Consider the following 12,929-nt stretch of genomic DNA (forward strand, 5'->3'; position numbering starts at 1 on the left):
ATGAGTCGGTTCCGACTCGATGGCATCTGACAACAACAACAACATGAGTAACATTGTAAAGAATGGGAATTCAGAACCCTTAATTTTGCTCCTGAGGAACCTGGATATAGACCCAGAGGCAATGGTTAGAACAGAATAAGGGGCAACTGAATAGTTTAAAATCTGGAAATGTGTGCATCAGGGATATACTCTTTCACCATACTCATTCAATCTGTATGCTGAGCAAATAATCTGAGAAACTGGATTATATAAAGAAGAATGTGGATCAGGATTGGATGAAGACTCGTTCACTGTCAGCAATGTCCAGATAATACAGCCTTACTTGCTGAAAGTGAAGAGGGCTTTAAATACTTATTAATGATGATCAGAGACCACAGACTTCAGGTGGGTTGTACCTCAGTGTAATGAAAACAAAAATCCTCATCACTGAACCAATAAACGGCATGGTAAATACAGAAAAGGTTGCTGTTGTCAAAACTTTGTTTTGCTTGGATTCACTATCAACACTCATGGAAGCAGTAATCAAGAAATCAAATGATGTATTTCATTGGGCAAATCTGTTGCACAAGACCTTTTTAAAGTGTTTAAGAGCAAAATTGCCAGTTGGAGAAATAAGGTGCGCTTGACCCAAGCCATGGTATTATTAATAGCCTCATATGCATGTAAAAGTTGAACAAGGAATAAGGAAGACCTTAGACGAACTGATGCATTTGAGCAATGGTGTTGGAGGAGAATGTTAAAAGTACCATGGACTGCCAGAAGACCAAACAAATTTGTGTTGTAAGAATTTGTACAGCCAGAATGCTCCTTAGACGCCATGATAGTGACATTTTGTCTCTCATACTTCGGACATATTATCAGGAAGGACCCGATCCTGGAGAAAGTTCTCATGGTTGGTAAAGTGGAGGGTCAGCAAAAATGAGAAAGACCCTGAAGGAGATGGACTGACAAAGGGGCAGCTGCAAAGGCCTTAAACACAATGATTGTGAGGATGAAGCAGGACCGGACAGCTTCATTCTGTTATGGACAGGGTTGCTATGAGTTGGCACTGACTCGTTGGCTCCTAACAACAATGAAGTAGCCAATAGCATTATGAAAACATTTGTGAGAATTCCTGAGTGTGACACACAGACAAAAAGTGAGTACACTCTGTTGGAAAAATGATGTTAATAGAGTTGTTTGATAGAGGCTTGGCACAAACTTTGAATTTGTAAAAAGTGCATTATCTGTGAAGTTCAACAAAGCAAGGAGCAATACAACGAGATGTACCTGCACCAAAACAAGCCAAGACACTCTTTGACCCACTGCTGGTGAGTCGGTATGGCAGAGTAGAACTGCCCCATGGGGCTTCCCAGCAGACCATTACATCTTTTTCTCATTGAGTGGCTGGTGAGTTCAAACCATCAAACTTTTGACATTTCGGTTAGCAATAGAGTGCTGACCCATTGTGCCACCTGGGCTCCTTTAAAAACACTTTTATAAGGATTGAAACAGTAAGTACCTTGGTGTAACAGAAAGCCTGGGTTCGAATCTTGGCCTGTCTGCTTACTAGCTCAGCGATATTGGACAAGTCACTTAAGAACTTCTAAATCTTTTTTATTTTTTTAAAAATAAACTGAAGCCTTGTTAAATGAATATTTAATTTTGTTACAATTTCCAATTTAATGAACAATTGAAATAATGGTATCAAGGATCCCAATTGCTTACATTTTCCCCCACTGGTTTTTCATTCAGGCAGTCATTCATCCGTCTTTCCCTTTCTCCATCTCTCCCCCCCCCCCCAGCCCCCCACACTTTGAGCTCTTTGAAAGTAAGTTGGAGACACTTGCTCCTTTATTCCTAAATATTTCAGGCTCTATTTTACAACAACAAAATCCTTCTCTTTCATGACTACAGTATAATTGTAGAAACCCAGTTTTGATACAGCACTTCAGTATCATCTACTGTCTAGATTCAGATTTGTAAATTGTTCCAGTAAAGTCCTTTGTGTAGCTGTATGTGTGTGTGTGTGCAGTTCATTTTGAGAATGACTGAGTGTATGTATTTGTATACTTTCCTGATCCAGGGTCACAACTGTAGTTAGTTGCTTTGTCTGTCTCCTTCATGTGGAACAATTCCTCATATTCCCTTTGTCTTTGTGACCTTGACTTTGTGAGTATGCATGTATGTAAAATGCTGTTGAGTTGGTTCTGAGACTCATAGCAACCCTACGTAGGGCTTCCGAGGATTGGCTAGTGAGTTTAAAGCACTGACCTTGCTGTTAAATCTGACCTTGTGATCCAGGGATTATCCTGCAAAGTCACACCAGGACTTTGTGAGAGCTCCGTGCCATCACACCATACAATGTCCCTCAATATGAGGCTTGATTATTTCCTTGTGATTAGATCAGGAAGGAATGGTGATTAGATCTAAAAGATTAGATCGGGAAGAAATGGTGATATCCTAGCATTAGTTGTTGTTTTTAACACAAGAAAAAGATAAATGAATGAAGAAAATTGGGAGGAACTTGATGTTGTGCAGAGGAACATGTTTGGAGTGTGGCGGGTATGAACCATGACTACCTTTTAACTATATTCTGAAAGACTCAGTCTCTTAAGGAATTCACCCCACCTGTTGTGAAGCAGGCTGATCAAGAGGAAAGAAAAGTAGATATCTGCTCTTTCCTTGATAAGATATCAAGTATATTCAGAATTCTTCCGTGCGAAACACGGATATAAATTAAACATCTGAAGAATGGTCTCCTTTGCCTGGGAACCTTCGGGTTTCTTCATAGCAGGAAATATAAGTAGGCATTCTGCTTTTTTGTAGTGAAAGAGCAACCTTATCCACATAATAACAACCAATACATCAGGTGAAAGACGAAATGTAACCCTGCATCCAAATGGTGAGATTTTTTAGTTAATTCTGAGATTGACTGGCGGTATATATATTTGGTCTTGACACCGGCACTGTCTTTGATTGCTGAAAATGCTGAGACTCTTTAGAAACAAATAACTTTTGAAGCAGACTGATAAAAGGAAAGGATCGTGGCGAAACAACAGAGGGAGAAATGAAATGACTGCGGAACTGATTTTGGTGCTGTGTACAAGCTTATTTTTAGTCACAAGCGGGCTAGAGTTTAAAAATAATAGTGAACACTTGGAAACAAGTGTCTAAGGTGATAGTTCTTGTTACATGCCATGAAATTGGTTTGGGTTCATAGCGACCCTGTATAGGGTTTCCAAGGAGTGGTTGGTGGGTTTGAACCGCTGACCTTTAGGTTAGCATTCCAGTGTTTATCATAAAGCACTATTGGGAAAATGTTAGAGTGAGTTACTACGCAGCCCAAAATTAAACTTCTGCTTCTTTGTCTGGCATACGGATTATTAGATCACATTTTTTCTTTTCTCCCCACTGATGGATTCAATTATTATTATTATTTTTTAATGAATTGAAAAAAGAATCCCTGTGGTTCCTTTTGTGTGAAGAAAATAAGATAAATATTAGCCAGGAAAGGTCATTCTGGTTTCCAATGTGCAGGGCGTTCATTATGATGGGTTCTGATAAATTATACTGTGTATTTTTTTCAATAGCAGAAAGTCACGTTGTGCCCTTGGGTGGACGTAAGGCTAAACATACTTAATAAAGTTGAAGAATCTGGGAGATAAACATTTCTAAGTCATGTGTTTCCAAGCCGTTTAGATTTATACAGTTATTCAAAGCCGTTTTGGTCTTGTTGTCGCAGTCACTCAAGGCCCACATACGTTCCTCAGTCCCCAGATGGCTGGGTCTTCCAGCCCTTCATCACCTGAAGTGCTTTCTGGGAAACTCGTACAGTTATGTTCAGGAGCAGCTAAAGAAGAGTGTGTTTGCTAGTGGGTTTGTCATGGGTTTAACAGGATTCCCAAGTAGTTAGACTGCATTTCCAGGCTCGTTTTTCATTTTGGGAACTTGAATTTTATGAATGTGGATCATTATTTCCTACTGATCATCACCACAGGAGGGAACCACAGTTTTTATTTAGCTTAGCAATATTTAAGTTAATTTAGTTTCAGTTTTCATAAGACTGTTTTGGTTTGGGAGCACCTGTGTCCTTCTTGTAAAAATGTTTTCACTGATTAGAAAAGTCCATTTACGTCTGTGCGTTGAGGGCTGGTGTTTGCTGCCGGTGACAGTATTAACAAGTATGATTTATATTTTGGCACAGTGTATTCTATTAGGAGTCCCTGAGTGTTTCAGCTGCTTACAGAATGGTTGGAAGTTTGAGTCCAGAAGTGCCTCAAAGAAAGATAAGGCGATCTACTTTTTAAAAATCAGCCATTGAAAGTCCTATGAAGCATGGTTCTACTCTGACACACATGTGGGCAACATGAATTAGAATCAACTCTACAACAACTGAGTTGGTGTTTTGGTATACCATATTGAAACGACGTCCCCCCTCTGCTTCCTTTTAATGTTTCCCACAAAGCAGCCTTGCAGATTGCTCAACGTCCTCTTCAGGGTGATAGGACCCAAGGCTAGGATTTCAGGTCTTCATCCTGGCTCTCTCGCTGTTCTCTGAGCTTGGACAAGTGACATCACCTCTTAGGAATGGATCATCTCACAGTTCTCTTTGTGTTGTCCTTTCATTGTCAGTGAAATTATGCATGTCCAGTGTCTTGGGGCCCACTTGTCAGTTTGAGGAGTCCCTGCAAGGTGCAAATGGTTAAATACTTGTCTGCTCCCTCTGACCCTGGCAGCCTGTATCTGCAAGATCATAGCCATGTAAATCTGATGAAGTGCGCGTCTGCTGCAAACCATGGGATCACTGTGAATTAGAATACAATTTAAAGGCCCTTGCTGCTCAGAGGATTTCTGTTATTACAACTAGATCCTGTTAACTAATTCATATGTGGCAAGTTCATAAGTGCAGAATTCTGTACAGTTTTGTCCCCTCCTTAAAGACATGTCATAAACATGACTGTGTTTGCCTGTCTACCACTAGCCCATAACTGCAGGAGTTAACATGAAACCATTATTTTGTTACTGGAAGTCTGTTTCCTTCAACATTTAAAATGCTGACTGCTGCCTCTCTCTTTGTTTTTTAAATAGGTCTTCCAAACTAAAATACAGTTTGGGAAGCACAGAAATGCTTGGGCCTGGCTATCAATGGGAATTTGGAATTGCTCAGAACTATATCCTGGAATAATTGCATTTGACTGGAACCGAATCTTCTGAAGTCACCAAGGTACGACTTTATCACATACCTATAGATAATGTCAAGGAGCTCTGGTAGTGTAGTGGTTACGAATCGGGCTTTGAACCTCAAGATCAGCAGTTCGAAACTACCAGCTGCTCCGTGGGAGAAAGATGAGGCTTTCTGCTCCCATAGAGATTTACAGCCTCGGAAACCCTGTTCAGGGTCACTATGGGTTGGAACCGACTCGACGGCACTTAACAACAACAACATAGATAATGTCTGTACAAAATACAGTGGATTTAGCTAAGCTAACTATTCCAGAATTGATGATACTTTATAAAAGCCTGCTTTCAAATAGATTTTTTTTTCCTTTGCAATTTGGGAGACTCATAATTCTTTTGACTTCAGCTTCTATCTTTGAAATTATTTTAGTTTGTAAAGTAGTGCTTTAGCTATAAGTAGTGAAAACTGTGAAGGGAAAGGAAGGTTTTTAAACTAAACTAGTTTTTAACTTTTGTACAAAAGGATTCCGTATAGCAGAAATTGAAGTTATCAAAGGATCCATTCTTGTTGGGGACTGTGGAGTCGATTCTGACTCATAATCATCTCATTTGACAGAGCCAAGCAGTCCATTGGGTTTTCTTGGCTGGAATGTTTACAGAAGTAGATCATTAGGGTTTGTTCCTTCAGAGTTGCTGGGTGAGTTCAAACTGCCAACAGGCCAAGACTGGCATAGTGTTTATACAAGGGGGCTTCAAAAAAGCTCATGGAAAAATGGAGTTGAAAGAAAATGGAATTTTTTTACGAACCTTTTGAAGCCCCCTTGTATTTGAAATCTCTTCCCAGGACATTTAAACACACATAGTAGGGACTTCTTATATCTCAGAGGATGGGCCTTCCTTTAAAGAGCAACCCCCACAACCCCACAACGTAGATTATGCATATGCCATGGAGTCTCTCCTTTAAGATGAATGGGTAGGGAATGCTGTAATGTAATCCAAATATTCCCCTTTGGGAATAAAGGATTTATTTCTTCAATCTTTGGGAATACTGTCAGCCCTCTCTGGGAATCACCCTTAATTCAGAGAGTAAACTTGCCCAAGATGCCCCCTCTTTCTAAGGGCAGCTCACATTCAGTGATTGATCATCATGGATGTATGAATGGCTACTCACCCCAACTCGATACCACTCACAAGGGTCATCCCACAGGGTTGTCTGATGCCTTCTAGGAGACTGTGTTCTTTTGTACGATTCCCTCGGACCTGCCTTTTTCCTTTCCCTCTCTTACCCACTCCCTTCTTCTGCTTCCCTTCCCTTACTTCCAGTACATTCTCCAATTATGGTGATATTTATCCAAACAAGTTAGAAAATACAGGGAACTTACTGACAGACAGAAATAGAATTTTATGTGTGGGTTAGGGGGAAGAGGTTGTAGCTCACCTGAAGGGCTTGTTCTAAATTGTTGTTGTTGTTGAGTGCTGTGGAGTCAGTTCTGACTCATAGGGTTTCCAAGGAGAAGCTGGTGGGTTTGAACCGCTGACCTTGTGGTAAGCAGCCCAGTGCTTATCTTGCAGTGCCACGCCGGGAGCCTTTTAATTGTGCAGTACGTTGTAGTCAGAAAGGAATCAATCCACCAAGCAGTGGAAAGTGTTTGAGGGAATTCAGCAGAAGGTAGAAGAGTTAAGAAGGCAACAGGGGGGACCTGGGCAAGTTGAAATTTAATTAAAAACAAGAAGGTGAATTTCACAACCCAGTTGAGTCCAAATGGTTTTAACAAAGAGAGGGAACAAGCTCTACTTGAGGTTCTTAGAAACACTGCTCACATCTTAGAGTAGATTGTTGTGTGGACACATGGATTAAACAGGGAAACACTGGTACTCAAGGGCTCTCTGAAATCTCTAGGGACATCAGTGAAGAGAAGGGTAAAAGAGGAGAGTGCTCTGACGTGAATCTTGAGATTAGCGCTGCCCTCATGCCGATTTTGACTCATAAACAACATGTACATGATTTTCAAAGCTGTAAATCATAATGCAGCAGAAAGCCTCACCTTTCGCTTTGAGACTAGCCCGTGTCTATAAGCCCTGGTGTGTCCCTGTAGGATAAGCACTGCACTGCTAACCACAAGGTTGGTGGTTCAAACCTACCAGCCACTCCTCGGAAACCCTATCCAGGGTCGCTGTACGTTAGAATTGACTCACTGGCATTTTACAACGTAACTGCTTGGAGGAGCCGTGTTGGAGCAATGGTTAAGCCAATCAGCTGACGACTAAAAGCTTGGTAGTTTGAGCTCACTAATTGCTCCAATGGAGAAACATGTGGCAGTCTGCTTCTGTAAAGATTGTCAGCCTTAGAAACCCTATGGGGAAGTTCCGCTCCATCTGATGGGGTCACGGTGAGTAGGACTCTTCTCAACGGTGCCTTCCAACAACACTAAAACGACTTGAAGTCTGAGGGAATGATACAAAGGGTTAAGGTACTCAGCTGCTAACTGAACATTCAGAGGTTTGAGTTTACTCAGAAGTGCCTGAGAAGAAAAGTCTGGCAAACTGCTTCACAAAAGTCAGACACTGAAAACCGTATCGTTTTCTACTCTGAGACACAGATCGTCTCCAGGAGTTGGAGTCATCTGGAAGACAGTTGCTTTTCAATCAAAAGCTGGTTAGACCGCTGTGAACCAAATATATGGATATGTTTTTGGGAATGGGTCATTTACCTATTTGTGCAGGCTTGTTGTATAAACCAAGCCCACTGCCAATGAGTCAATTCCAACTCTTAGTGACCCTACAAGGACAAAGTATCACTGCTCCGTAAAGCCCAAGGCCTTAAATCATGGACGGCTTCATCTTTCTCCCTTACAGTATCTGGTAGGTTCAAACTGTCCACCTTTTGGTTAGCAGTTCACTCATGATCCCACCAGGGCTCCCTGTTGTGTTGTTGTTGTTAAGTGCCACTGAGTTAGTTCTGACCCATAGAGACCCTGTATAGGGTTTCCGAGGAGCAGCTGGTGAGCTTGAACTGCCGACCTTGCAGTTCAAACGGCTTTGAAGTCTGGCGCATTAACCCACAGCGCCACACCAGGACTCCCTATGGGTAAGCCCTGTATAAGTCCACCCTTATAGTGGGAACATAACTGGGAGTATGGTAGATTTCACCCCATTATTAGTTTATGGGTATATGACAAATACCAGATATTTTTACAGATGTAATTAATGTCCCAAATTTGTTGACACTGAGTGAATCAAAGGAGGGACTAACCTTGGTGGGCCTGATCTAATCAGTTGAACCCTGGAAGAAGACATTTGAACCATAAAAGGGTTTGTAGAGAGGTCACATAGCAAAGCCCTGAGAGCAGCCTGTAGGAACTGACTAACATTAGCAAGACAGCAAAGGCCCTATTGTATAGCCACAAGGAAACAGATTTTGCTAACAACCTTAGGGAGCTTGGAGCAGATTTTTCCCTAGTTGAACCTCTAACTGAGGTTTCAGCCTCTAGATCCTGTAAAGCAGAGGAACCAGCTAGTATGTACTCGACTCCTGATATACAGAATCTATGAGATTGTTCATGTGTTGGTTTAAACTGCTAGGCTTGTGGTAGTTTTTTATTGTGAATTATGTGATAGTTTACATGGGAGAACATTAGTTTTACATTCATTCTATCATATATGGTTTAATTGCCATGATTACAATCCCCTCCATGCATCATCAACCAACCATAGGGTATACACTACAAGCTTGCCCCCGAGTCATCAGCACACAGCCTCTCTCCCTCTCTGGATCTAAAGTCCCCAGCGGCTCCATCTCTCCACGTCATCATCTCAGCCTCCATCTCTGCCATCACTGCTTCTCTGGGTTAAGTTCTTCTCTCCGCTCTTCTCCATTGACTGTCCCAGGGACCTCCGCTCCTAGACTGCAAAGTTAATCACTCCCCTCCTTGCTATAAAACATCTACCTTTACATTTCCAACCCTCACAATCAGTCCTGATAACAATTATTCAATGTTGTAGCACATGAGACCCGTCTGCATTTCATTGCATCAGCCCCAACTAGACAAATTGGATATTACTCAGTGGAGATTCTACCTTCCTCCAGGCCCTCTGGATCTAGGTTCCCTCTTGAAAGCTTGTAAGCCAGTCACTTCTTGCCTTTGTAGCCCCTCCCCCCGCCCCACTTTGGGTAGCCAATGTCCAAGTTGCCCATCCCTGTCTACTCTGTGTGGAGGGGATGGGAATGATTCTTGTTGTAAGGATTTGTTCCCTCTTTTGAGCTACTGCATCTATAGGTGTATCTTCATGTTCTTTTGATGAAGGTTTATATGTTTGTTTTCTACAAAACCCTTATGTGAAGACTATTTGTCTGTATCTTATCTGTCTCTCCATTTACCTGTCCATTCATCTATCCATCCATCCTTCCAATCCCAGAGAGGTAATAATGATACCATGAGGCTGGTAACCAGCAGAACTTAATATCACAAGAATTTTAAATGCCAAGAGCCCTGATTTGTGTGTGTGTGTGTAAAATGTTTTTCTAAAACTTTTTCTAAAAGTGTTGTTTTATTGTGGTGAAAAGATACATAATGAAAATACACCAGTTCAACAATTTCTACGTACAATTCATTGATATTCTTTAAGGTGTACCATTATTCTCCTTAACCTTTTCCAAATCAATCTATCATTAACGTAAGGAGCTCTGCTACCATAGTGGTTACGAGTTGGCCTGCTAATCTCAAGGTCAGCAGTTCAAAACCACCAGTTGGTCTGAGGGAAAAAGAGGAAGCTTTCTGCACCCATAAAGATTTACAGCCTCGGAAGCTCTATACAGGGTTGCTATGAGTCGGAACCATCTCCAAAGCACATAACCACCACCACCACCATCATTAACATAGACTCAATGTCTCCTAGGCAAAGACTCCCTTTTTTTCTGTGTGTCTTTTACCCCTGGTATCCAAGAATTTGTTTTGGTTTCTATATATTTGCCTATTTCATATAAGTGAGGTCCAAAGTACCCGATTTTTGGTTGGAACAGTGAATTAAAAATAAAAGAGTAAGCAAAAAATGTGAATCAACTGCTATGTAATTCACACTTACAATGCCAAAAAAGGGCTGAAAATTATGGAGGAAATGCAATTTTGTTTTTCTTTTGTTTTTAAGAAGAACCCAAAATCATATTTGTAAATGGAGCATATCCCTGGCACAGTGCTTTAGCAAATCATTCATATGAGGTTAAATGTATTTTATGGTGATGTTAAGTACTACCACGTTGGTTCTGACTCATAGCAAGGAGCAACTGGTAGGGTTGAACCTCCGTACAACCAGTCCAGTGCTCTTCCTATAGCACCAGAGCAGGAGTCTTGCTTTATGCTCACCTGTAAAACACAACAAATCAAACCAATTTTCAAGTCGGCTCTGTCCATGTGTGTCAGAGTAGATCCTAAATTTGTGGAACAAGATCACAAAAGCTTTCTTCCAAAATTGACTTGAATCTCCAAATTTTTGGATAGCAATCCAGTGTATTATCTGTACCCCTCCAGGGAATCCATAGTCACCTATTTGTTGTTGTTGTTGTTAAATGCCTTCAAGTTGGTTCTAATAGCAACCCTGTATAGGTTTTCCAAGGAGCAGCTGGTGAGTTTGAACTGCTGACTTTACAGTCCATCGCATTAATCCACAGTGCCATACCAGTCCTTCACCTGTACTTGCCCATAATTCCTCACAAAACTTTAATATTATAAAATATTATAATTTATGTTAATATTTATTATAAAATATGAAATTAGTCTTCTAGAGCAGAGGATCCATGTTGTGAACATCTGACTTAGTATGCACAACTTATATCTGCCCTTTAATGTATATAAATTTGCCCTTACTTTGAACTGTTTGAACCAATCCCTACTCAAAACACATTAATTGCAGTCTCCCCCACTTGCTACATGTGCCACTTTTAAATCCTTGCAAAGGCTTTAAAAGACTTTGACAAAGCCTTTGCTTGCATGAAACCCACTGCCACTGAGCCCATTCTCACTCAAGGGAACCCTGTTGTATAGGGTTTCTCAGGCTGTGAATCCTTACGGAAGCAGTAAGCCGCATCTTTTCTCCCACGAGGAAGCTGGTGGGTCTAAACAGCTGACTTTTCGTCACCAGGGTTTGTTTCTTACACAAACCCAAAATCAACTACCATTGTGTAATTTACGACTCATGGTATTGTTGTGTGCCGTAAGTTGGTTCCAACTCATCGTGACCCTGTATAAGGTTTCCAAAACTAGCTGGTGGGTTTCAACTGCTTACCTTGCAGTTAGCAGTCCAATACTTATTCTTCATAGAGTTTCTGAGACTGTGTATCTTTACGGGAGCGTCCAGCCTTGTCTTTCTTCCAAGAGTCACTGGTAGGTTTGAACTACCGATTTAGGGGTTAGCAATCCAGTGCTTACCTTACAGTGCCACCAGGGCTACTTCTTGCACTAAAGCAAGTCTAAATGAGAACTGTATGCACTTGTTCCAAATTACCTGTATATTCAACTTAAAGACGTACTTGGCTTTAAAGACATGCTTAGAAATAAAGGTCTCATTCATAACCCAGGAACTGCCTGTTCAGTCCAAGAAACCAGGAGGATGCCTTCAGGCCTGATGGTTCTTTTCAGATGTAGTAACCATGTATGTTTATTTTATCTGACTCCATATGTGTGGGTGTGTGGTGTTTTTTTTTTAATTTGACCCCATATATTATGTATTTTGACTCCAACTCTAAGACTGTAGCTTTTTAATTTCATTAGCTACAGAATACAGCCATCAGGCCTATGAGGGCAACTTGAAACACTTTGGGAATTCATAAATAGATTTCTCACAGAGGCATGGTGCTAACTTGGAAAACTCTTAATTATAAAAGGTGTTTATTGAAAATTGAGTTAATGCAAGTACAAATAAGCTTTGATTGGCTCTTAGTTTTCTTGGGGGAGAAGTCCAGTGCCAAGCTGCTCCTCCGCCTTCTCCTCCCTTTTCAGGGCCGCATTGGCAGGAGCATTTTCTAGCTGAGTCTGACTGACCTGCCTTGCATTCTCCCCAGGATGAGAGTCTGTGCTAAGTCAGTGTTGCCGTCCCACTGGCTCTTCCTGGCCTACGTGTTGATGGTGTGTTGCAAGCTGCTGTCTGCTTCGAGCCAGCACCTCCGGGGACACGCAGGTAAGCCCTTTAAGCTCATTAAGCACTGCTGAGTTCCATTAATAAAACCCTTTCAAACATCAGTGGCCACATTTTAGACACAGGTAATTGACAAGAGCTTTTGATGCTGTGTAAATAAGCAGAGAGTGAGATGAGAGACAAAGTAGGATCGTTTAAGAGACTGCTACTTAAAGAGGGTTGCCTCAAACATCTTGCAAAGATTTCTCTATGCTCCCCACCCACCCCATATGCTTCTCTTTTTATGAAGTGTTTTCTCAAAGAAAGTCACAAAGCTGGCAACACTTTATGTGTGTGTAGATATATGTTGTTGTTGTTGAATGCCTTCACATTGGTTCCAACTCTTGTGATCCTGTATAGGGTTTTCAAAGAGCAGCATCACACCAGGAGTCTCTCTCTCTCACTACATATATATATATGTACATATACATATGTTGTTGTTGTTAAGTGCCATTGAATCATTTCTGACCCATAGTGACCCTATATAGGGTTTCCAGGGAGCAGCTGGTAAGCTTGAACCACTGACCTTGCAGTTCAGATGACTTTGCAGTGTGACACATTAGCCCACAGTGTCACACGAGGACTCTCTCTCTCATTCTCTC

The 12,929-nt window shown here is 41.3% G+C and overlaps 1 protein-coding gene across 1 annotated transcript in view; it reads left to right on the top strand.

The window, feature by feature from the left end:
* FAM19A4 (family with sequence similarity 19 (chemokine (C-C motif)-like), member A4) overlaps nucleotides 1–12,929 on the top strand; it is a 326,370-nt gene that overhangs the window by 61,263 nt on the left and 252,178 nt on the right. The window contains exon 3 of the mRNA XM_006865647.1: nucleotides 12,215–12,330. Within this exon, the coding sequence (XP_006865709.1) occupies nucleotides 12,215–12,330 (116 nt within the window). The remainder of the gene's footprint in view (nucleotides 1–12,214; nucleotides 12,331–12,929) is intronic.

This window comes from Chrysochloris asiatica, unplaced genomic scaffold (genome assembly GCF_000296735.1).
Source record: "Chrysochloris asiatica unplaced genomic scaffold, ChrAsi1.0 scaffold00080, whole genome shotgun sequence".
Classification (NCBI taxonomy): domain Eukaryota; kingdom Metazoa; phylum Chordata; class Mammalia; order Afrosoricida; family Chrysochloridae; genus Chrysochloris; species Chrysochloris asiatica.